The sequence below is a fragment of the Rhinolophus hipposideros genome (assembly GCF_964194185.1).
Source record: "Rhinolophus hipposideros genome assembly, chromosome: 9".
NCBI classification, from domain to species: domain Eukaryota; kingdom Metazoa; phylum Chordata; class Mammalia; order Chiroptera; family Rhinolophidae; genus Rhinolophus; species Rhinolophus hipposideros.
In genome coordinates, this window is record NC_138055.1 from 44980621 (window position 1) to 45007534 (window position 26914).

The following is a 26914-nucleotide window of genomic DNA, read 5'->3' on the forward strand; positions in this document are numbered from 1 at the left end:
CTGGACAAGCCAGGGTCTTAGAGTTAATCCCATCTGGATTTAAATCTCAGTTTAACCACTTACTAGCTGTGTGACTTTGATCAAATTGCCTAGTATTCTGAATCTAGTGTTTATGTGAAAAATAACCACATATGTCTCACAAAATTTTTGTGAGACTTAAAGCACTTTTGATATAAGAGGCACTTTGTAAATGTTAGTTACCTCTTTAAATTAGTAACAAAGACCCAATGATCTTTCTAATCATATAAGTAACCATATTTGAAATTTTAGTGACGGGAGGCTTCAAGAGAGTGTCAGGTTAAAACCTTACATCTACATTTGGAAGAGGGGAAGGGATGCACACATCTGAAATTTCTGTGGATGGTTTGAAAATGCATAACCAAAGGCCTCAAGCTGGATTTGCTAACCCAGAAGCCCTGGGGATAAAGCTTGTGCCATGTCATTTGAAAAAGCTTCCCAAATGAGTCAGACGCACACCCCTAATTAAGTACCATGCTCTAGAGGCCTGCCTATAGCATGGTAAATAGAAGGTACTCAGGAAACATTTGTGGAATTCAGAGGGCCCATGTCTTAGAGCAGTTCCTACCTCCCAAAACCGTATAGCTCTTTTCTGCTACTTCCTGGCTGCCAGTCACTCTGATATCAACCATTGTTTATCTTAGAGGAATCTAACCCCTCCCAGAGGAAAATTCATGTTTCAAAGTATCTATCTGGCCATTTGCAAAAAATGCAGATAGGACAATAATATAGCTGCCTGCTTTTCTGGATATGTTCACTATAATAAAAATTAGACACTTCAACGAGATGTTATTGCAGGCTATAATATTGTTAGCGAATGTTTATTGAGCACCTACAAGGAGCAGGTCCAGATAAAGCGCCTGTTCACAAAATCCCTGTGTGGTAGGTACTATGAAAAACCCTATTTCTTTCTTTCTTTTTTTTCTAAGTATTTTCTTTTTAAACTTTTATTTATGTAAGTGTGTTTTTCCAGGATCCATCAGCTCCAAGTCAAGTAGTTGTTTGAATCTAGTTGTGGAGGGCGCAGCTCACAATGTCCCATGTGGGGGTCAAACCAGCAACCTTGGTGTTAAGAGCACCGTGCTCTAACCAACTGAGCTAATCGGCTGCCTCAATCCCTATTTCATAGTGAGAAAACAGGGGCATCTAAAGGGTGTGGAACTTGTTTAAGTTCATACAGAAAGTTTTTTAGAGTGTGATTCAAAGACATTTCTCGACGACTTCAAAGTCTAAAATGAATAGGTGCTCATTCTAGTAATAGTAGTGTCCTAGGCCATAATTTGTATACACTCAAACATTCTATATTACCAGTTTCACAGAATTGATGTACTAATATATTGGTTAGTAATGCTAATGTTTTAATCAGCATATTAGGGCCATTCTCATGATAAAACAAAAGTGGCAATGGGGTGGGAGAGATCTGAAGATGTGCGGACCACAATAGATAAGTAATTTTCTAGGGTCCTAAAGGTGGAGAAAACTTCAGACCTTGAACACCCTATTAAAAAAGCTCATCTCGTTGCTTGCTATCCCCTTACCTGCCTTATTTTTCTTCATTTATATATTTGGTTCTGTATATGCACACATATAAGCAGGTAGGGAATAAAGAGGTATTCCAGGCTCTAGAATACCCAAGAAGGATGACCCATTTAGTCTCTAAGGTATCACCCTGCATTAATTCCCTACATAAACCCTATTATTGCCTGGATAGTTTACATAACGATTACCTGTTTGTAATCATTACGTGCTTCCTTCCGCTATAAAATTTGCTCCATGAGATCTGGAACCTTTGTATAGCTTGAATATCATTATAGTGTCTTAATACTTGTGCACAGTCCAAGAATGAAAGAGAAATGATCATATGTCACAGTGCCAGATAGAAAAATAGAGTCTAGAATCTGTTAAGGTCAAAAAGGAAAGAAATATACCTAAAAGACATAGAGAGTGGTATTAATAGGGATGTGATCTCTGGATCACGAATATTCTGTTATATGTTCGTGTGTGTGTGTGTGTGTGTGAGAGAAAGAGAGAGAGAGAGAGAGAGAGAGAGAATAATAGATAGGTAGGAGAGGCAGGTTAGGGGCCAGGGAACTGGAGGTAAAAGGGCTTGTAATTGTGTTTATAGGCAGAGAGAAGCAAGAACCCTAGTTGGCTCCTTATATATTGTTATAAACTTCAAATGCTCATGGGAGAATGAAGGACCCAGCTGAGCAAAGACAATAACTGAACGTAGAATAGTGGTCTGAGAAAGAAGAAAAGAGACATTGACTAGTTGAAATTAATAGCGCTTGGTCATTAGGTGTAGGGAGAGGGAAGAGCCAAGGTTGATGCTCCTCAGACCTCAGACCTCAGCACCACAGGACAGTCAGTCCATTCTTTCATGTGGAACACATTTGGAGCAACAGTTTTGGGGGAAGAGGATTATGACTTAGCTCTTTTTTTTTTTGGTAAGCTTATTTTTATTGAAAATTAGTTTTGATAAGTTGAATTTAATGTACTGTAGATTGTGCCAAGAGCCCATATGCTACTGTAGTAGTCAGTGAATAAGCGGGTCTGAAGTTTAAGAGAGAAATTAAGTCTGGAGATTTAAATTCAGGATATCTTCATTTTTCTCAAACCCTCCAACTTTATTTATCATAAGTAATGGTTGATGATTATTCCTTAATATAGAGCTATAACTGCCCTATTATTAATGTATATATCCCCTATTATAATAAATGTTAAGGAGAAAAATATTCTACAGTTATTGGCACATATTCAGTGTGGCAGTACCCCATCACCAGTGGAATGGAATAAGGTTATGAAATTGCTTAGATTTATTCAATATATTTTATTCAGCCATGCTTGAGGATATAACTTGGAATCTGAGAGTTAATTTTAGGCTATACTCTGGTCCTTGGGGAAATTCTTACATCTCAGTGTGCTAGAAGCATCATCAGAATGATGCTTCTAGCCATCTAGGAATTTGTTATGATAACAATCTCCCAGTGGCAGGTAGTATAAAATACTGGTAAAGCAGTGGATCCAGACTACTTGAGTCTGAGTCCTGGCTCCCCCATTTCCCACTAATGTGACCCATTAACTACCCGTATCAAGAGGAAATATTAATAGTACCCACCTCAAAAGGTTAATATGTGGATTAAATGAAAATAATAATTTCTAGTACCAGAACAATGACTGGTATTCAAAAAATATTAAAACATGTTAGCTCTTAATTTCAAAAATGTTTAAGAATTATCACCATGCTCTCCTCATGGTAATGGTCAGGAAATACTAGTTGAATGAAAGTATTTACTAGACCACTTTTGTAGTACTGAAAATGGTGATGGTAGTGTTCGGGGGAAACCCTATATACTATCTATAATGTTGCTAAACAGTGTTTATTAAATAACAGGGTTATTACTCTGAATGTATTACATTACATTCTTTACACAAAAGTAACGTGTGTGTATGTGTGTGTGTATGTGTGTGTGTCACATTTACACAATGAGTACTCCCTATGCCACTATTTCTGTTATACAAAGGAATGGGAAACAAACAGCCTTTTAGAAGTTGTTGAATGACCTACATACACGTAAGTGTACAATAGCAAACCAGATGGACAGAAATATGACTATAAAGTTTCATTGAAGTAAATTTCAAATAATATAGTAGAGATTGATTATGACATAAAAATTAGAAATAGATCACCTAGAAATCTAAAAAAGATATAGTTATTATCATTATTATACTATTCGTATGATTACTACTGGCCAGTACACAAGTAAATGATAAAATGCATGTGATCATACCTTATTCATTTGTGTACCTGTCAGAAATTTTTATTTTATAGACTCTCAAATTTATGTTTACATAATTGAACTAAATTAAACATGCCTTATATTTATGGTTTCTCAGTCCTTTGACAGTATTCTTGAAGCAGCCCTAATGGGGAAAAGTGTCACCTGATAATTAGATATATACACAGATACACGTATTTATGTCACAGACCAGAATCAGGTCTGCTCTCATCTCCCAGTCACATTCATTCATTCAGTGTGCTTTTATTGAAGACATACAATGTGAAAGACACCGTGCTGGCTCTGAGTTTTAAGAAGTCAAATGTTAATTGACCAACTCATCCTAGTTTGCCAGAAATTTATATTACTGCTGCCCTCATATTTCTATAAGGGGGATAAAATATGTATATAAAAATGATGCAAAGTAGAACTGATGGGTGTCTTTAGATAGGTACAGATAAAATGCACTGCAGATTCAGAAGTTAAAGAGATCACTACTTCAGCTTCATGAGCCCAGGGAGGAGAGAACATTTAAACTGGACCACAAAGTGCCAACAAATTGATTTGTGGGAGTTTCTGGAGAAAAGGCAGGTTGAGGTAAAATCTGGGACAAACGTAATAGGATGAGGATCTGTTACAGGTGTTCAGCTTTTCTGGAGCCTGGAAAAGGAACTATGCGCCCGAGTAACCAGTTTGCCCAGGACTGGGGGTGTTCCCAGGATATGGAACTTCAAGTACTAAAGCTAGGAAGGTCCCAAGCAAACCTGATGAGTTGGTTATTGCTAGTGTGCACTCTGGTACAATGCCTAATGACTGGTTATCAAAGGTATTAGCTAATTGAAGGTATTTAGCTGTGACATGTAAAAACATTTCAATAGTTTGATAAGTAAAGTTTACATTTTTAACCAAAATTCCTTCCCTTATTTTAGGCTAGATTTACCTTTTTTAGAGTTATTCTCTCTCTGTCTCTCTCTTTCTGTCTCTCTGTCTCTCTGTCTCTCTGTCTCTCTCTCTCTCTCCCTCCCTCCCTCCCTCCCTTCTTCCCTCCCTCCCTCTCTCTCTCTCTCTCAGTTTCAGCACTTTCAAGTGCTATCCTCCATTCCTCAGTCATCAGGATCAGGTAAAGGCTTATTGATGCAGCTCTAGCTTCCTCTGCAAGAGAGTTAGTTAGCTCAGCAAATTAGCTATTGAATGCAACCACAGAATTTGTAATTGGAGAACTGAGTTCAGATCTCTTTACTCAGTTTGGCCTTGAGCAAGTCACTATCTCTCTGAGCCTCAGAGTCTTTATCTTATGATTAAATAGAAGATATTAGACTTTAGAAAATGTTAGACAATGAAGTGTCTACTCAAAAGTGCCTAGGTACCCTCTAAAATGGATGCAAGATTGGGACTCGGACCAAAATTTGTAAACTCAGTGTCAAGGTGGGTGGTAAGCCTAGTTGGAAGGTCCACATATGACTGTGGCAAGGACACAAATTGGATAATAGAGACGAGTTACCTACTAACCCTCCATACCAGCAGAGGGAAAAGAACATCAGATTCATTGCAAAGGCAATAGAGAAGATAGATGATCATCCACAATTTATGGCAGCTGTCACAGACTCCAGGGGTTGGAGAGCCAAGAGATATATTTGGATTTTCCATCCCTCTCTTCATAGGGACCGCAACTATGTACTGTCTTGAACTCCAGGGATGGGATATAGGCACAGCCTCTTTGTAAATTAAGTTTTTAAATGTCTTCTTATAAATGTAACAAAAATACAAAGAATACATAAAACGTAGGTCAGTTAAATGAATTATGACGTGACAGCCTAGTAAAACTGCTACCCAGATCAGGGGTTAGAATTTTGTTAGCCACTCTGAAACTTTCTGGTGCCTATGGTAATCACAGCCGTCTATCTCTCCCTAAGGAGTAGCCGTTATCTTGACTTTTTGGTAATCATTTTCTTTCTTCTATTTACAATTTTATCACCCAAATTATGTGCATATCTAAAAAATATAGCTTAGTAATTCCTGTTTTTAAATGTTGCTGAAGTCTCTTTTAACCTATAGACTTCCTCCCATATCTATCACTAATCTCTCGCCCCTCGTCCAGAAACTGGAATATGGATCTATCTATGTTGACTTGCTCACATAGTCTGAATTTGGCTGATTGCATTTTCTTGTTGTTTTGTTGTTTTTGGTTTATATACCACATATCAGTGAAATCATAGGGTTCTCTGCTTTTTCTGTCTGACTTATTTCACTTAGCATTATACTCTCAAGATCCATCCATGTTGTCACAAATGTTCCTATATCATCTTTCCTTAACGCCCAATAGTATTCCATTGTGTATATATACCACAACTTCTTTATCCATTCATCTATCGAAGGACATTTTGGTTGTTTCCATGTCTTGGCCACCGTAAACAAGGCTGCAATGAACATTGGAGTACACGTGTCTTTATAGAGAAATGTTTTCAGATTTTTTGGGTAGATACTCAGGAGAGCGATTGCTGGGTCATATGGTAATTCTATTCGTAATTTCTTGAGGAACTTCCACACTGCCTTCCATAGCGGCTGGGCTGATTGCATTTTCATGGTGTAGTTTAATATACTACCCTGTCCTCTGCCTTTCCCTGTAATTTGCTTACTTTTGGAAAGGCTCTTTAAAAGGCGGAGTCATTTTCTTTTATCAGGTGGTACATAGGAGTGTGTGTGTGTGTGTGTGTGTGTGTGTGATTTGAACAACCATTAATTGTCAGTACCTAGATTCATTAATTAATTAAGAATTGCTGACATGGGTATGTTCTATCATATCTCCTTCATTTTTTGGCTAGAATAATTCAATAAAAAGAAACTCTCCCTCATCTACTCTTTAGTGACTCAGTAGTACAGTTATATAGGAAAAACAAGATAAATGCTGGATTCTTTTATTTCATTTGTCTCTCACTTAGCCCTCTTAGATGTCAGTCTACATCTTGATGAACATGTGTCCTATTTTGAATGCCACTGCGTTTTGGGGAAGTTAACTACCCCAAAGGCAATTAAAATAAATAACTATATCTTGAAATACATACCTAACATACATTGTTAAACGTTGGTGAAGTTTTTCCCAAGGATATTTGGAAAGATAGACACCTATTCTCTGTTTATTTTTAATCCGTTTAATCCCAATTATAATTAGCACTTACGAGATACTATGGAATCCTTTGTATTTTAAAAACTGTTCAGATTAATTCGTTTTTCCTATCTACTTCAAACTTTACATTCTAATACAAAATTGTGCAGTTTAATCATTAAAAAACTTAACCCTCATCTTCTAATGAAATTTAGAGAACTTTGGAATTATGAGTTACCCTTTTTCAGATCACCCTTCAATTCTGTAAGATGAGCCCATTAGTAGCAGAAGATAGAATCTTCCAGGACCTATGGGCCAAGGGCAGCATTTGATAAATGATTAGCAAAACTGCCCTTGCTTCCTGAAATAGAAACAGACGAACAGGGGTGGGTGAGCAGACTAATAATGAATAAAGAAAACAGCCAGGAGAAATCCCTGAAAGAATAACTTCAATTTGAAATTGTTTACTTTACTGGAGTGTTTATTCTTTACTTTCTGATGACTAAGAAAGCATTTTTTAAAGCTATGATTGTTTATTTTCTTCTCTAAAAACTATAAAATATCATGAGAAGAAAGCTCCAATAAGCAAAACTAGATTTAATAATTAAGTTTCCTGCTTAGATTTCAAAACTTATTGCATAAAGAAGTTTTATTAGTGGAGGAAGCACTTTCACTGATAGATGAGTGAACCATCCTTGCCTTACTGCATTCTAATTCCTTGATCTGACTTTATAATGTACAGAATTTAAATACCTGAAAATCATTAATTCTTGCACAGCTCAGCAATACAGAATCCTTCAAAGAAAGAGGCAATGCATACTGTGAGGATGTGAACTCTAACATAAGAATACTTCATGGGAAGCAGTGTAAACACTCAGAGAAAACTACAAATTTTAAAAGCACCAAACATATATATTTTACAACAGCATCTAGAGAGACTGCTTCTGTTTGACTTTCATAAAGTCCCCCTCAAATACCTCCTTGAAAATATTCTTTCCATAAAGGAGTCAAAATAATTAATATCTACTACAAGTGGTTTCTAATTTACAGGAAGTCCTGGTGAACTTTGTTCACATGCATTGTTCCCAATTATGGCATCGCTTTCTTGCAGGTCTCTCAGCTTGGCTTTCCTCCAGGCTGTTAGGTGAAATTAGGCCCAGAAAATCGGATTATTGCGTCCCAAGGGAAACAACTGATAAGCAGCAAATGATTGCTCATCTCCTTGCTACTTGCTGGTGTTGAGGTGTTGCTAGTTGCAAAGCCAATTTGTTAACAATTAGTACTCATTAGAATCATTTCCTGTTATCGAGTCTAAACATTTGACAAAGCACTTTTAGGAAATTGGGCCCCCCAAAGTAGCTATATGTAAGTGTTGAGCAATTACAAATCCCCAAGATTCAATGTGATTCCTACCCGTAGTCATCAGTTTCCAAGTAATTATTTTTGCTTTGGAACCCACCTGCTATCCTGTCCAGTTTAAAGATGTGCTGGAACAAGGACATACTTCTTAATTAGCAGAGGTTGTGGATAAGTCAGTAAAGGAACAAAAGGAATTTTCTTTCATTATCTGCTTTAGCTGTTTGTAATATATCTTTAAGGGACAAAAATAGCCAGCTTCCAATACAATATAGGTATTTGTAAGAGTGTGAAATTAAATACATTACTTCTGTTAGCTAAACATCTAAGCTTAGTTTTTAAGTCTGTGTTCACCTTTGTACATGATGAACTCTATATATAGAAACATAAATGGAGTCATTGTGCATTACATTAGAATTTAAATATTGCCAATGTCAGCTTTCTGAAATGTTATATATGACTTTAATAAAATTAGCATAAATACTATATGCATTTGAAATTTTTCTCAGAAAAAGCATTGTTTTTATCTAATTTTTAAATATCAACCTGCATGCATTATCGTGCCACAAATTTATATTCAATAGACATGCCCTTATTATCTAATTAAAATATTTATTATCTGTACGAGTATCATGTATTCATAACTCCTTAAATGTTCTTTATTTAGACTAAGAAAATATGCCTTATTTCCTCTCTAGGAAGTAATGGTCTTTACATGTGAACTATTCAGTTATTTTTTTTTTTTTAGGACCAGATATAAAACTCTGAATGACACCCCCAATTTTTTGTTCCTTTCCCACATCACTCCCCAAATTTTCCTTTGTTTCTGTATTTATTTTATAAATATAAATAATTGCTCCTATTCATCTTCCCTATACTTAATAATGCTGAAAATATTTCTTCTTTTAATTGTTGCAAAACATGGAGATGTGAACTAAATATATTTCTGTTTGTGAATCTCTCATTCCCATAGTAAAAGCTTATATCAATGGCGAAATTAAGTGTATGTTCTTTTTTTGAAATGCCCTATGCTCAACCCCTTTATCCTTAATAAACAGAGATGGTATTGACACAAGTGAATTTTGTTTAACCACACTACATTTGCTTCTTAATTAGTGAATATTCATCTGTCATCAGCAGCAGCTATGACACCCCTCCCTGCTAACATGTTCTGTCATAAATAATCAATGAGGTACTATTAATATTCATGAGCTGGAATCTGTGTAGTCATGTGCACTGATGCAGAGACAGGGGGAGTGTTGCCATGAACTGACTGGAAACTCTGTGTGTGTATCCGTGAGTGCAGGATACTTAGGGAAAGCGGAGAAGAGCGTGCTGCTACGCACCACCCTAGCTTGTGCTTCCAGCTAACAGCGGTTTGTCTGTTTCTGGACTGAAGTGACTGATGAAAAACAGTAGTCAAGTCTGGAGGGTGATTCCCTTTCAGTTCACTTGCCTTTCAGTTCTGGGGAAATTAGAAGATTTGCTCTCTCTCTCTGCTTCTTAGAATGGGCTGCAATTTGTGCACTTTTCAGAAAAGAGAGGAACACTACAAACTGCTGTATGAAGTTTCCCAGGTGAGTGCAGGGTCTCTGATACCTAAGCAGCTAAACAGCCAGCCAGGCTTTGTGTTTGTCTGAAAGATGGTAAATGAATTGTGGCTAGCTTTATGTTTTCTTTCAGTAGATTTTAGAATTGAGGGAAGACTTACTGGTGGGGGAGGCTTTTTATTTTGGTTTTGGGTGGCAGTTTTCAGCTTTCCTGCCACTCCCCCTTCAGATGACTTCCTGTGGGATTCTTTTTAACATTTTTTTTGTGTATCTACTGCCAAGATGTCAGTCAAGTAAAAGGAGTAACACTGAGATCTATGTCTGTCATATTTTGAGACACCTTTCATTTTGGAATAGTGTTGACATTTGAAAAATCAAATGTATCATTGTCTGCATAAATATTAGGATTTAATAGGTCTGTGATCTCAGCTATTTTGAATAGACAGGAAAAGTTTCTTGCCAAATCTTGTTAACCAGAGGAATTATTTGATTAATTAGGAATTTTTGCTTTGGATTAAGAGGAAGAACCAGTATGTTTGTATTATGAGAAAAACAAAGCAAAACAAAACAAAAAACCATGATATGTCTTGGCTTAAACAGGAGATAAAGGAATTTTCTTATCACTTGTTCTTGGATACTTCTTATGATTTTTTTTGTCTGTTTACTACTAGAAATTAATGTTAAGAGCTTGTTATACTATCTATGTGTCCTAGGAAAAAGTATGCAAATTCACATCTCTTTAGAGTATATCTGAGGGCTTTTCTGAATAAAAATAAGAAAACTATATCTCTAGCCTTCATAGTTTTCATAGCATCTTATTAAAACACAATTTTATTTGGACAGGTTTTCCTGGGATTGTATGCTCAAGTCCAAATTTCTTGTTTGTCAAAACAAAGTTTATTTCTCCATTCTTTCAGTTTGTCCAGATGTGACACACTACGACTTTTGTGTTTAGATAATATTGTTGCTGAAAGACAATGTTTGGGATGTTGGTGGTTTGTGGGCACAGCGGCAGCCAAGTGCCACTGCCTACTGCTTCCCTCAGATTTCCCCCAAACGTGATTCATTTCACAGTGGGCTAATTACAAAGTGGATTTGCTACACATGAAACAGCCTCCTCAGTTGCAATGTTAATGCACATTTTCATGGTAATGTGATCAGAGGCTCATTAGCCAGTTTCCAAAATGATCCTCTGCATTAATTAAATATAAAATGACTCCTTTATCACCATAGAGAGGAAAAAGAAGATTAACATTGTTAATTATACCAGGGGCGATACCTTTTGCTTCATTTTTTACAACAAACTTGCAAGGATAGGCTACAATAATATCCATTTCATAGATAAGCTCTCACCCACTTTGACTCATGAAAACAGTCTCTAGGTGGAACACTTTCCTTTAGTTTGGTTTGTTGGAGTTGGAGTTCTAGTATTGCTTTTCTTTGGGAGGTAGAGGAGCAGGGGAGTGGATTCATCAATCCATTTTTTCCCTGAATTACTAAATTGATATAAAAATATAATATGGAGGAAGTGGTAGGTGACCTCCTCCCCGATTATGCCCAGGTTAAGCTGTTTATATTCTACTAAGAAATCAAGGAGGATTACTGCATCCAGAAAGGACCCTTGTATTTGTTAAGGAGCAGGAGTCTTTGTTGTGGATTTTTTAAATGCTTGCCTGTGAGTTTTGGCTTTAAGTGCTTCCTAAATCTTGAGAAAATAGATAAGCCACACTCTTTATTGCCTCTACCTGTACTCCTCCATATATTTATTTTATTTTCTCTACTCCTGAGTTGCAGTACTTATGATCTTTAATAAAGAGAGTGAAACATGAAATATTAGCTTCCATTTAACTGGCTTTTATTAGATAAGTTAAAAACCCCAGCTTAAAGGTCTTGCATGTAATTTCCAAGGGGAGCGAGCCCTCCTACAGTTTGTCCTCAGCTTTGCGTTCTATTTTACTGAGTTAATGGAATAGATAAGATATCAAAGGAAACCAGTGATCGGCTCATATAATACACTGGAACCCCGTGTGGTGCTGCAAACTAGTTTCTATTTTTATTTGGAGGAGAAGCAGCTCAGAGCACACATGAAAGTGAGCATGTTCTTAACCAGGTGTTCACAGGGACACATAGCTGCCCCCATTTGAGAAGATACTATTTACAAAAGTGACTTGAGATTGGAAGCCTGAATATTTCTAGCTGGTATTAGAAAAGGTATCAGCTGGCACAAACATTAACACCTGACTGTCCAAATCATATGGATTCATAAAGTTGTCCTTCTCTGACCACTTGCCCTTTCAATTTTTTTGTTACCATTTTTTAACAGCTAAGGCAAACTAAACTTTACCAGGGGATGGGATGATTTAAGATGAGCAGTGAATAATAAATGCATAATCAAGAGTAAAATGTTCATTTCTCTATAATAGAGTCATGATAATATTGAAGTTTTCCACATTTTCTTTCTAGATTTAGCAGTCTGGTAATGTAGACCAAGTAGAATACAGTTTCAAGTTTATCACTGCAGTAAACAAAAGCAAAATATACTCACTTTGGAGTATGGTGGAACAATCAAAATAATGTGCTTAGATGTGAAATGAGGTCAAGTTTCTATTTTGTTGCTATTTTTTGCTCTTGTAGAGAAGCCAAGGTTTTCATTTGACAGAAGAGAGGAAATGCCACCTCAAGAAAATGATTTTCAGCTGGAGTTAGGCCAATCAGGCTCCAGTATGAACACAGATGCAAGAACCTAGGGTTTGAGTAGCTCCAGCAACCTTCACACCAAAGAGTTTTCATACGACTTTATGCATCTATTTTATATGTGCCAGGGACACAATTGTTATCTGGAATGATTTATTTTAGTCAAAGTAGGTTATTTATTAACCTCTTAAGAATTAATAAATGGGTAATTTGAACAATGTCCTTCTGTGGACACGAACTGAATTGCCTGTTTCGTATTAATCTGATTAAATAGTCAACTGTATTAAGAGAGCTACAGTAGCTTGCTTGGCCTTTCTGACCTAATAACAGATTTATTTCTGTGAGATTGTATGGTAATACCGTGTTTCCCTGAAAATAAAATCTAGCTGGACAATCAGCTCTAATGTATCTTTTGGAGCAAAAATTAATATAAGACCCGGTCTAATATAATATAATAAATATAATATAATACTGGGTCTTATATTAATTTTTGCTCCAAAGGACACATTACAGCTGATTGGCTATGTCTTATTTTGGGGGAAACACTGTACCTAAATATTTTGACTTTCTACTTTGATTTTTGCATGCATAAATCAAATGTAACTTTTTGATTGATTAAATAATGGAAATTATCAATGGGGCATTCATTGATGTTGAATAATATGTTCAAAATGTAGGCAAATATTTAAAAGTTTGTACTGTTAACATAAAACTGTTGATAAGATTCCATTAAAATCCCATAATGTGATATGCAAGATTCTCCTCTTACTTACTTGCCAAACTAGAGAAAAGAAATAGCCTCAATCTCAGGAAAACCAGAAGTAGAACAGTGCTAGCTCTCTAGGCAGTGTCACCTTGTAATCACCTCTACGACCACTGTCCTCTTGTAGGTGGACATGGTTGCACAGAGTTGGTTTATTCATTTGACTAGTTTGGCACAACTCAAAGGTCTCCCCACAGCATGCACCCATGAATTAGTAACAGAAACTGAAACAGAAACTGGACTGAAAGTAACAATAATCACAATGTTGACAGCACCTAGCAGGAAGCACTTAATTTATTCTAGGCACTGGGCTAAGCACTTTTTCCCTAAGTATCACCTTACTTAATCCTCACAAAAACCCAATGAGGAGTTGCAGGATAGCATCCCAAAATTTTAAAATATGTTAAAGGCTCCATTATTCTATGAGTTTCTTGAATCTCTTGTAATCCCCCTTCTCTCGTTACTGTCCCCTATCCCTTAGAAATGTATTTTGTCACATGTTATGTAAACCCAACTCATAATGTCTTAACCTCTTTCCACAAATGTCATACTTTCCCTGCATTCCTTAGTGCTAGTGAAAGGCTCACCATCCTTCTTGCTATCAATAAAACACAGAAACACTGAATTTGAATGGACACTTCTGTCTTCTTCTGGCTATTGTACTACTACTGCACATTCCCCAGCATCAATTCTTGTCCTTTCCTACAAGCACAATTTCTTTGATTAACTCTCATATCATGGTAAGAACTTCCCCACTTAGAATTTGCCAGTGTCCCGATCCACCCTGATTGCTGTTGCTGGAATGATATTTCTAGAAGGCACCCAATGGCTCCTAGTTGCTATAAAATGAAGTAAAACGTCTTGTTCCAATGTATCCAAGGACCTCATGAACTGGTCCTATGTTCCTTCCCAGCATTCTCCTTCACCAGCCTTCTCCTAGTGCAGTTTCTAATCCCTCCAGACCTGTCTTTTTGCTTTTCTCTTTAAGTTGGCTTCCCAACTTGGACCCTTGTAACTTAGTTCTTTTCCTTCAGCTTCTGTAGAATACTCTGTATATCTACCTCCACCACTGTTTACTGTTTATTTCCTTCCATCACTAGCTATACAAATCTTGCTTCTTTGGCAAAAATGTCTCCTTGGACAGAGAGCTTTAGGCTTACTATTGATTTAAAAACAAGTGATATCTCCCACCTTGGAACTTTCATAGCATTTTGCATGCAGTTTTTAGAGTTCCTTTTTCATTTTTATCCGTCTGGTATTATAGTTAATGGTATGTGACTGAACTGTGAGCTCTATGAAGGCAGGTCAATGCTAGCTTGTCCTTTCACCCCCACCATGCAGGCAGAAATGATGTCTTACACGTCCACAGTCTCTTTAGAGTACCCCACCCACAGCGCTGGTGACACACCATATCACTCTGCATTCTCTACCCATACCTAAGAGCTCATTAAACCAGGGGCAGTCACCTAGTGCATAAAGTTGAGGGTTCAATTAGATGTTTTTTAGTCTCAGAAATTTATATTGGGAAACAAGCCATTAATGATGGGATTAAGATGCAGAGGAATGCAAAGAGAGATGAAGTTTGAAGTAGATTGGGGAACTTGGGGTTCTGTCCAGATCTGGGGTCCACCAGATCTAGGAGGATCATATCTATTAAAAGAATCAGAGACACGTGAGAAATAAGGACCTGGGTCATGAGACAGACAAGCATAAAGGAAAAATAAGAGATATTCAGAGTGACCTCATTGGTTCCTGGTTCCATTACATTCCTATAATAAATCCCCACTTATTGGAATTTGCTTGAATGATGTGTATATTCCCTACATTCAGAAGAACAAATCAGAGGACACATCACAATGTCTTGCTTTTGTCAACCACCTAGCAAGTGCCTTAAACTCTAGACATGCAGTTCAGTTCAATAAACTTTCAGTAAGCTCCAATTGCCCAGTGTGTGTCAAGTCCTGATCTTTGCCAAGGGGACTGCAAAGACAAATGTGACAGTCTTTGCTTTTGAAAATGCACACTCTGGTGATAGAAGAGATATGCATCCACAGAGAATTTTCACATAACGTGTAAGTGAAGCATTGAATCAGCAGAGATATTCACAGACCTCTAAGCAGTGAAAAGGTACTCACCATCATGGGGGTTTGGGGAGTGGGGAAGAAAAGGGAGAGGAAACCACACAGATGTAATGGTAAAGAAGTCCATGGAAGTGGCAAACAGGTGATCGGTGTGAATGGACTTGGAGTATGGGAACAATAAGGGATACGTGTTCCTAAAACCTAAAGCAGGAGGCAGCCTCCCAGGACATGGCCTGAGAGGTGGATAAGACTGGACCCTGTAGAGTCTCCCATGTCCTAATTGTTTGTTGCTTTGTTTGTTTGTTCTTAAAGAGGGAGAGATCACTCTGATAATAGTTAAGAGTATGGACTTGGTGATAGTGTGTGCCGGTGGGTGGGGCACTTGGACTCGAGTTGGAGATGGTGTACTACAGCAAGCCTGCAACAAGGGAGACCAGTTGGAGACTGTTACAATAGGCAAATTAGTGGTAGAAAGAATGTAAATGGGTAAATGGGAGGACAGAAGTGAAACCTGTAAGGAGGTAAATTCAATATAGGTTTGTGAGTTAGGAGGTGTTGTGATATTTACAGCGAAGAAATAAGAGAAGGGAAGCGAGTTCTGAGAAGAGGAGAGGAGGCTGTTAATTTCACATATGGACTAGCCAAGCAATGTCCAGCAGGGTAAACATGTAAAACAAAAACTTGGCATATATATATATATACACATACATGTATGTTTGTTGGATAAGATCACCCAGAAAGATATAAAAAGTGAGGAGAAAGCTGAAAAGTGAGGAGAGTTGTGAGCCAAGTATAAAATACTGAGAAGCAGGCAAAGATGGAGGAAGAAAAGGAGAAAAAGGGAAATTGTTATAAAGCGAGAAAGAGAATGAACGGTGGGAGAAGCCAAGAAGATAGAGTTCAAAAAAAGGAGTGGCCAAACATGGTCAAACACATTAGAGTGCATAATAAGTTAAGAACTACTGTGTCTTTGGATTACAAACAAAGTGATGTGCTCCAGCTGCTGACAGAGCTGACAGTGACAAGCTTCAACTGTTAGCCCCTTCAGGGACGATCTCAGATGCAGGAAGCACCCTCACACAAGGTTCTCCCCCTCCCAGGAGGCCCACATCCAATGACAGATTGATGCAAGTGTATGATGAATGTTCTGTATGCCTGAATAAGGACACTGAAAGGCAATTCCAGCTCTAGAGCTTTCTGCAACTATTGTTGGGCCGGCATGACAGTTTGGTTCTCCTTCTGCCCAATCCTGCTTCCTAATTCTCCTTTCTACAAAAAACAAAAAAAAAAAAAAAAAACACTCCTCAGCAAACACCTTGCACACTGAACTCTATCTCAGAGGTTAGCTGCCTGGAGAACCTAACCTGCACAGAGGCCAGTGGTCACTATTACAGAGCATTTCAGTACAAATGTGGACAAAATCTAGAAAGTGGAGGAATCAAAGGAGAGATCCACTGCACTTCCAAAAAGTTTCTCTGAGATATGACAGATTATCAAAAATGGAGTCACTGCTTTTCTTAGTTCTTGTTGGGGGGGGATGCAAAATTATTTAAAATTGTGAATTTAAAAAATAAAAGTCATCTGACTTTTACTTTGAAATGTCAGGTAATTGATTTCACATCTTGAGCCAGGGTGTTAAGATAGTGGTCATAATACAGTGATTAAAATAATAAAATGTACATTTAGTTATCTAAGACTACATGCTAGAGTGTTTTGATATACAAAAGGTCTTTTGTAAAAATAAATATTTTAGTGATTGCAATTTAATTTATAGTGTTTAATAAGTGCCTTTTTTCTATTAAAAGGATCAGAATGTCACATATTTTACTGAAATGTATACATTTAATTTACTCTTATTTCACCACTTATTGAATTGATCTGGACCTAGGAGAAGATCAACCATTTTAACTGTGTATCTATTTAGATGAAGTACTGTAGGAAACATTTTCATTGGTTCCATATTACACATAAGGGGACATGTTGCTGAAAACTTAGCTGATAGATATGCTGAGATATTTGATGCTTCAACTTATCTGAATTGGCTAGTTAAGCAGGCTAATCTGATTAGAAAATTATTTAATTTCAATTTTTGAAAAATTGTCTAACATACGTGATCTTACTTACATAATTACTTAATGTATGCACATTTATTATTCATTTCCAATCACATTAAATAGTAATACATGAGCCTCATATCTTCAACAGTGATTTCTGAACAAGAGGAACTATTTCTGAATAGTTGGTAACTGAAAAATTCTTCCACAACATCCAATCACGATCTAGTACATTCATTGTATATAAGTAGATTTTTATATACTGAATTTTCACCGGTCAGTTAATAGGTAGCCAATCTTATTAAATGATTAAGAAAGGCACAAAAATTAAATCACTACTCTGTTTTCCCGAAAATAAGACCTAGCTGGACAACCAGCTCTAATGTGTCTTTTTTTTTTTTTTACATCCCTCACACCGTGAACTCCCCTCCCCCCATCCACCACCACCCCGACCTCACACCGAGCCATCACATTATACACATAAAATTATAGTTGGTATTCATTAATGTCCAGTCTCTGGTGTACAATGCCATGACCAGGCATCCTCTAATGTGTCTTTTGGAGCAAAAATTAATACAAGACATGGTATATATTATATTATATTATATTATATTATATTATATTATATTATATTATATTATATTATATTATATTATATTACATTACATTATATCATATACCATATCATATCATATTATAGACCTGGTCTTATATTACTGTAAAATAAGACCGGGTCTTATATTAATTTTTGCTCCAAAAGACGCATTAGAGCTGGTTATCCGGCTAGGTCTTATTTTCGGGGAAACACGGTAGATACTCAAGTAGAGGCCCCTGGATTGTGGTTCTACAAAGGATCCCTGCCCTTGAAACATTTATAATCCATGGGGATGGGTGAACAAGGTGCCCAGAACAGGCTCTGCTTCAATCATTTAGTCTTTTGCAGACACTGTTTTCCCCCATTATCCATCCTAAGGCATACACTATAAGAATTTTAGGTGTTATTCTTAATAAATGTCGTCTTCTTTTGACACATGAGGATTTAGGTGCCACTGGGTGGTAATTTTGTTTTCAAATTTAGAATTCAAGATAATTCAAGTGCAGCTGTGTTTTTCAGATCTAACTGCAATATCTCCAAAGTCATCAATATAGCCTATCCCATCTCCATCTCCCTTCCAGCTGTATTCATTTCTTCTTTCTTAATTCTATCACTCTCAATGTGGAATAACAGCTTTAAAAGGGTTATTATGAAGAATTCATTGTTTCCTTCAACAAAAAGCTTAAAAGGTAGCAGCCCCATATTCTCCTGTGTTTCAACATATAACATCTAATTGCTAATTTGTGCCATTCTGTAACAAGCTGTAAATCTTGCTTTATGGTTGTTTGGGTCCTGGTGAAGTATGCTCTCCCTTACCACCCTCCCCCACCAACCGGTTTCTGTTTTATGTAGCTTTTTAGAAATACTATAGGAATTGTTTTTTTCTTTTTTTCAGAAACTTGCTCTCATCTCAGTGGAAATTAGATTTTTCTGAACTAACCTCTCACTCCCAAGCCTCTTGAGGGTCTGTTTTAGGTACCTTTATTATTATTTTTTAAAGACTCTTTCAAGGCTATGTGAACAAAGAGAATTTCTAAAATACTTAGTATGGTTTAAAAAATAATGAATCCACAGATAAACAACCACTATTGCTAATTAGTGCTAGTAATGTTTTCTTATAATTAAATAATGGTAGAATTCAGATATGAATATTTTTTAAAATAAAGTTTGGGAAAGAGTGGTTCTCACTGAATAACAATAAATAATTACGCTGTACCTGCTTTTTGCTCTGTAGTGTGTTAGATAGCAACAAAGGATACAAAAGAAGCATAAGCTAAGAAGCCAGTCTTCAAGGTATATTATCATTAAACAATTAAAGGACAGATGTGCAAATGTATGACCCTAATGGGACATAAGTGGACATTACAGAGAAAGGACAGTTCTGTATGAGTAAGGATAGTCTAAGGGTCTTGTAGAATATCTTAATAGTGGTTCTTATTTGGAACGCCCATGAGGAAAGGTTCATATTTTAGTTTAGCATAATCATTATATATCCATTTAGTTCAAGGTAACATGTTGGGTATCCAGGATGTATTGTGAAAGAAAAGTCATAGAAAGATGACTAATGGGACTTATTTGAAGGGAAATGGGAAGGACAGCCTAACTATGGGACAGCCTGATACGGGATGCAGATAGTTGAATGTCTTAATCTCCATGCAAAAATGAATGGACTTGGTGCCATCATCACTACAGGGTGCTATACACTCAAAAGGGGCAATCAAATGGAGTCTTTGAAGTCAATTCAAATAATAGAATATGTGTAAATGTTGTTCACTTGATACTTTATTTAAAAGAGCATAGATGTGCTGAGTTGACTCACAATGGATAGATCTTGCCGTGCACACTTTAAGTATGCTCTATACTTCCTTAGTGATGATGGAGGAATATTTTCCTGTGAGTCCCCAAATGATGTAGGTGATGTTGGATCTGCTGGCAGTTTCTGGGTGTGGGCCGGGATCCTGTCTCGTGAGACCGAAGAATGGAAACACGCACCCAGGAGAGGCAAAGAGTTTCAAAGAGAGGATAGTTTATTGAAAACAGAGTCAGAGCTCCCGAGCAAGAGGGGGTCCCAAATGGAGGTGTCCCTGTGACTGAAGCAAAAGCTCTTACTTGTATACCTTCCCTTGCCTGCTTGGGGAAGGAGAGCTGTTTGAAGAAGGAAACTGTTTGAAGAAGGGAACTGGCGCCTTCTAATGAAATTCGTCTACCAGGTTTGTTCTGCTTGCCCATCCTGAAGGAATTAGCAAAGTAACCCACTCTTATCTATCAGATCTGCTCCATTTATCAGGCCAAAAGGAATTTTATGATTAACCTCAAGGCCTTGTTACATTATGTCCTGGAGCGAAGGAGCGATTTCAAAACATGGAGTTTTAGGATATGGCTGTCTTTGTTTATTCCACCAGGGACCTCCCTGTCTACCTACGGACATACTAGCTAACCTGTATCAGTGACACATATGTATAATATTTGAAGTTGGTTTTGCCTGTATAATAGTGAACCTCAGTGTAAAGACAACATGGAAAATAGCGAAAACGTTTTGCTCACTTGGCACATGGGGTATTACTATCTGATGAGTGATTGCTAAATACCAAGTATTATGGGTATATATTGTGTTTCCCTGAATAAGACCTAGCCAGGCAATCAGCTCTAATGCATCTTTTGGAGCAAAAATTAATATAAGACCCAGTCTTATTTTACTATAATATAAGACTGGGCCTAATATAATATAATATAATATAATACTGGATCTTATATTAATTTTTGCTCCAAAAAAAACGCATTAGAGCTGATTGTCCAGCTATGTCTTATTTTCAAGGAAACAGGGTGGGAGAGGCGCTATGCATAGAGGAAAGAACTGATACTTTGGAATCAAGCAATAGCACCACTTATTTTCTCTATGACTGAGTTAGTTACTTGACTTCATTTAGCCTTTAATTGATTAATATCACCCTTGAAGTGTTTTGTTGAGGATTAAATAACATATATAAAGGGCATAATACATTGCAGGATTAATAAATGGTAACTTTTGATTTTATGATCTCATTTCAGTCTAACAAGTAATGCTGGGAGGTAAGTAATATTGCCCCCGTTTACAGATGATAAAACTGAGACACAGAGTAATCAAGTGATGAATTCATATTGTCAGCAAGTAGAACACTTAGAATTGAAACCAGTATCTGCCTAATGCCACAGTTCATGCTTATTTTATTATAAATATCAAATACCCCTCTCCCTTTGAGTTTTCCATGTTTATCTGCTTTACTGATCCATAAATACTAAGCACCTGGCATATAAATATCTGATAAAGGAAGAAGGAAAGAAAGAAAACAATAGATGCTATTTAAATTCTTCCTTGGAAGGGTCTGCAGAGATGCCCTTTTTTGCATAATGAAAAGAAACAGGTCCTCTCCACTATCTCTTTCCTCATATGTCTTAAAAGCTTAAATCAAATTATTTTACCTATGAGAGCTCACCAGTATGGAAAAGCGACTTGTCACTCTCACTTTTGAGAGGTTGAAAGCCTGTCCCACTTTTTCATAAATCCATGCCTGGCATCTTTCACTATCTGCTCTTTTCTTATGCTCTCCTAACAATCCAAATTTTAGGCACACCATACTATTATTTTTTATTTGAAAACAAGGTGATTTTCCCCATATCTTTGCCCTTCAACTCAATGTCCCTTTTGCTTACTGTGCTTTTTCCACCTCGATATGTGTAAAAACACCAATCCCTTATGATTCAATTCAAGGTTTGCCATCTGGGAAGTCCTCTCTGAACCTCACAGCATCAGTCACTCTTCCCAGTGCTCCTATTCAATAGTGCTTCCCAATCTGAAATACAGTCAGATGTTTCTGTGTTTGCGTTTAGTGTTTCCTCATCTTCGCAGTTTTGCCATACCATACAGTGCCTGGCTCAGAACAGGTATTTAACACAGATCAAGTCAAGGAATAGGATTGGGGGTATAGCTATAACGGCATTCATAAAATAAATCTTTATTATTCTCTCCAGTGTTCCCTGAGTTGTCTTTGAAAACGAGATAATTCAAGAAACTGAACATTCTATATTTTCTTCATTTTAAAGGTGCCATCTATTTGAAGATATTCTTAATTGTAAGGCTGATCATCAAATTTGAGAATATCGAGGGATGACAGGCTACCACCTTTAACATGCATATTGATTGCAAGCTGAATCCTAACATGAGATATTGGGGAGAACTTATTTGTTAGAGTTGAGGGAAAATGGGCCATTGCTTTTCTTAAAAAACAAAACAAAACAAAACAAAAACCACTATTGACCTTTCCTTCACACCTACTACACTCTTGTTCCCTGACCCCTTCTCCAAATTGAGGATTTTATTACCCAGATGGGCATGAATTATCAGATCTTTATCTCAAACTCTCCAGTCATGATAGGTAATGATAGAATTTTTATTCCTCAACTGTCAAACTGGCCAATAAACCTAGCTGGGTTTTTTTTTCCCCTTTTTTTATTATTAGTTTCAGGTGTACAAAACAACATAATCAACATAATGATTAGACATTTGCACACCTCACAAAGTGATAACCCCAACAAGACCATGTCCCATCTGACATAATACATAGCTATTATAATACCATTGACTCTATTTCCTGTGTTGTATTTTACATCCTATAATCATATGTGTGTGTGTGTGTGTGTATATATATATATATATATATATATATATATATATAAATTATAGTTGACATTCAATATTATTTTATATGAGTTTATTAGTTTCAGGTGCATAGCTGGTTTTTTCTTTCTTTCTTTCTCTCTCTCTAGAATTTCCTCACTGTTCTTGAACTCACTAGTTGTAGCCCTCCTCAAAGCTAGGGTCAGGTATCATCACCTTTCCCAGGACATCTTCCCTGAGTTTCTGAACTTGAGAAGGCCCCCTCTTTTCTCTTTCCAAGGTACCCAGGTACCTCTATCCATAACACATACCAAATGGTATCATTTCTCATTTTGCTTGCTTGAGATTTCCACTGGTCTCTGAATCTCTGCAGAGCAAAAACCCTGTCTTCAGTCTAACCCAGTACTCATATACATGTTTCTTGAGTAAAGAATGAATGACTAAATGCTAAATGAATTCTGTATGCAAAGCAGTATGATGAAAGTGACATAAAAGCAGAATAAGAAGGGACCTCTGCCCTCAAGGTGTTTACTTTCCAGCAGGGTTCAGTAAATCATTTGTTCACAAATAACTACAGTGCAAGGGGTGATATTAGTTCTATGAGAGAAAGAGAGAAAGGAACAAAGTTTCATGAAATTTGTTGTAGTATACACAAAAGTTAAAATGAACCATCTAAAATAGAATATGTTATATATGCATTGCATAAAGGAAAATTGTGCTCTGTGAGCCATTAAATGCATCGATTATTGATTTAGTAACTAGTTATGTTTCTTCATTTGATGCTTTCTATGCTGTAAAATTGAATTAGCTATTTTGTATAAAAATGCCTTAATACATAACCTCTTTGTTTTAGATGATTTATATGCATTGTTGAAATAGTAAATATGGCTAACTTATTAAACTATTCATTTTATATATGCTCCTCCTTAGTATAAAAATAATTTTAAATGATGACTATAAAATATACTGGAGAAATGAATGTTTTCTAGTGGTGGTGCTGCCATTGAGTTTCATAATTACTTTAGCACTAAGATGAGAATTTCTCCAAGCACAAATATCCCAATTAACATCATATAAAATTAAAAGTAGCCTTTAAAACTTTAAGTTCTAACTAAAACCTAGTTCAATTAAACAATATATTAAAAGTATATTTCCCAATAATTTAATATCATATTTATTATTATTTATTATTGGCAAAACTAGGATATTCTTTGAACCACAAAGAATACGAGTGAATATAATCCCCCTCATATACCCAATATCAGTGAAGATTTTCAGGAAACTAACTCAGTGGACAATAGATAACTTGAGATAGAAAACTCAAAACGGGTAGAAGTTAAGTTTTTAAATTTAAAAAAGTTATTCTTAAACCAGGATTTCCCATTCCCATGAAAATTATTTCTGAATTATGACCTAAATGCCCAACAAATTCTATTAAAGACTAGAATCATATCCAGATTCTAGGGTCATCTAATAGGGAGGATATTTTACCTGTCTTGCTGATGGTAGACATTTTAAGAACTATATATAAGGCTGGTTTCTCTACCTGAGGGTAAATTAGTCAACCCCCAAGAATTTGTAAATAGTAAGTAATAATTTTTAAAGTTTTTCAGAATTGCACCAAATTATATTTAGTGTAGTTCGTAGAATTGAGAGGAAGACAGTGACAATATTCCATTCAACATAGTAGCATTTTACTGGATATGAAATTTAGAGTTAAAAGTCTTAGAAAATAGCTCCTCCTGAATTGGCACAGATTTAGATGGTTTAATTTAGTTTTCTCCGTGTCTACCTTCTGAAATGTCATCAATACCAGTGACCTCAGCAAGTGTATAACATACGCAGATTCATTTGTGTGATGTTCATATGTACAGCAGATATTCACAAGTATATTGAGGTGGAGTCAGTGAGATTTGTGGGGTCTATTTGGATACTATTTTTAAATGTTGTTAAAGCTAAGTTAAATACAATTTATAAAGATGTGGCCTTATAAATCTTTTATACTATCATTCCAGTCTCCTGAAAGCAAAGTAACTAGGTCCTAGATGTCAGGAAAATGAAATTGTGGTTTCATAACTGATTAAATACGACAGTGATAAACGTATTTAAAGCAAATAGTTTACATAAATAAGCTCCCCAACAATTTCTATGTGAGATCCCATTCACGAAGTGATATTAATGGATTATTATTTTCTGGATGAGTGTTGGATTCTTTGTCAACTACTGTGACTGATGAACATGACACGACGTCGTTGAGCACACCCAGTAACAATGTTACCAGTGTGCTAAAGTCCACTCCCCCATGCTTTCCTCCCCTTCCTCCCACCTGGTTCTCACCTTCCACAACCACCAGAAAATTATTTTAAAATTGGCCTCTCACTTTGAAGTTTGCTTTGATAGCTTTGAAGTATGCACAGCTTGCCGGCCAGTATTATCCATGTTTCGTAGATCACAGAAAATCCTGAGGGAGGGAAAAACACTTATTAATTTGAGATGTAGAATCATCTGTTGATATTTTTCAAATAGGTGTAGTTTCATTTTTTTATATCCTATAATAAAATATTGCTTTTAAAAGGTACATAAGACACAAATGGCTAACAATATCTTAGGGAAATATCTATTTAAATTGTATTAATAATATAGCATTCATAATGGGAACAAATAGGTGATCATACCATAACTAATGTTGCCTTAAATCCCTCCAAAAGGAACCTGTAGGCTGAGCAAATGGTGCCTTAGCCACTGAATGTGTTAATACACTTTGATTAGTTGATGGATTACATTGGGTTATAGAGGCCCACTACTTAAACCATTAAATGTAATATGTTTAAATGCTTTTTAAGAGTTATGTAAAAAACACCGTTTTTGTCCACGTAAGTCCTAACAAAGTAATAGTATATTATTTACCAATTGTGAACCTGAATGTCTATAGTTATTTCATTTAGCCCATTTAAATTATCTTAATTTGCTGCAAATAAAAATGAATGGCTCTTTGAATATACATGTATATATATGCAAATATACAGAGGGTGCAAAAAAATGTATACATATTTTAAAAAAGAAAAAAATTATTGAAATTGTAATACTCAATATATACCAATAACGAAAGACTAATACAAGTCATGTGCATACATGTTTTTTGGCACTCCCGTTATATCCACAATCCTGGAAACAGGCTCTGAGAAAGAGATTTTGTATGTGAGATGCCTGGGTGTTGTGTCAGGAACAACACCGGCATGGAAGTGAAGGTAGTAGGACTGAGCAGAGGAAAAAGCAGAACTGAGATGCAGTCTCCACAGAGACCTCGGCTGATGGCAGGGAGAACGGTGAAGCTAGGATGGCCCTTCAGAATTCTTCCCAAGGGAGGCAAAGCAGCCATGCCTTCAGACCCCTGCATTGCCTAATGTAGGATGCATTGGCCCGTGAGGACAGGATTAGCTTTACACAAGGCAATTCCCTTTGGCTGAGCACAGGTCCCGGAGCAGGACAGAGCTGTGAGACGCTGTACCCAGTGCCCCAAGGGGCAGGGAGACCTAGTGCCTCCGTCCTAAAGGGGGATCTCAGTGTTCAGCAAGTATCCACTGCGTACATCAATTCATCTTGTAAGATGTGGGCATAATTTCTGGGCGATAATAAAATTCCCCTTCTAAAGGAATTTTAATCACTTACACGACAAGGTTAAGGTTAACATCTTTTACTCCTCTTTATCCACTTTGTTGCTAGATTAAATCATTTTCTGGAATTAAGAGTGTCATTGGAGCATATTTTGAGAATGTGACTTTGAAAGTCTGACCTGGAGAGATGTGATAGATTGTGTCTGGAGATTGATTTTGCTGAGTGCTAATACCAAATCATTTAGCCACATACTTTCACTTACTAAATATTACCCAGGCCATATTGTTGAACTCTGCACTGCCACGGTCACCTCATCAGGATGTTTTCTGTCCTGTGACTAGGAGCTTCAAATGTAGTCATCCATCTTCTTGTCCCATTACATTTTGTGTGACTGATGTTCAGCACCCATTAAAATTGATGGGAAAGAACAAAGAGAAGAAAAATGTGCCCTTCAATTGATTACTTCTCTGAAAGAGCAAATGAGAATTCTCTACTACCAACAAGAGATTTAGATTGGCGGGTTTCCCCCCATTTAGTAAGTGCTTTAATTAGCCAGATTTACTAAACAGAACCTCCTGTTTATAAGTGCATGCTTTAAAATTCAATCTCCTCCTGAAATGTTTGATCTTTATAAGAAAAATTTAATGGCTGT

General features: G+C 36.5%; 1 protein-coding gene across 2 annotated transcripts in view; it reads left to right on the forward strand.

The window, feature by feature from the left end:
- PDZRN4 (PDZ domain containing ring finger 4) overlaps window positions 1-26914 on the forward strand; it is a gene marked incomplete at its 5' end in the record, with an annotated part of 344229 nt that overhangs the window by 202434 nt on the left and 114881 nt on the right. Inside the window, one exon of one of the 2 annotated variants that reach the window (XM_081058560.1) lies at window positions 9500-9833. The exons of the other annotated variant lie outside the window; for it this stretch is intronic. Within the exon in view, the coding sequence (XP_080914686.1) occupies window positions 9765-9833 (69 nt within the window). Of the gene's footprint in view, window positions 1-9499; window positions 9834-26914 lie in introns of those variants that run through there. 2 annotated transcript variants of the gene reach the window in all.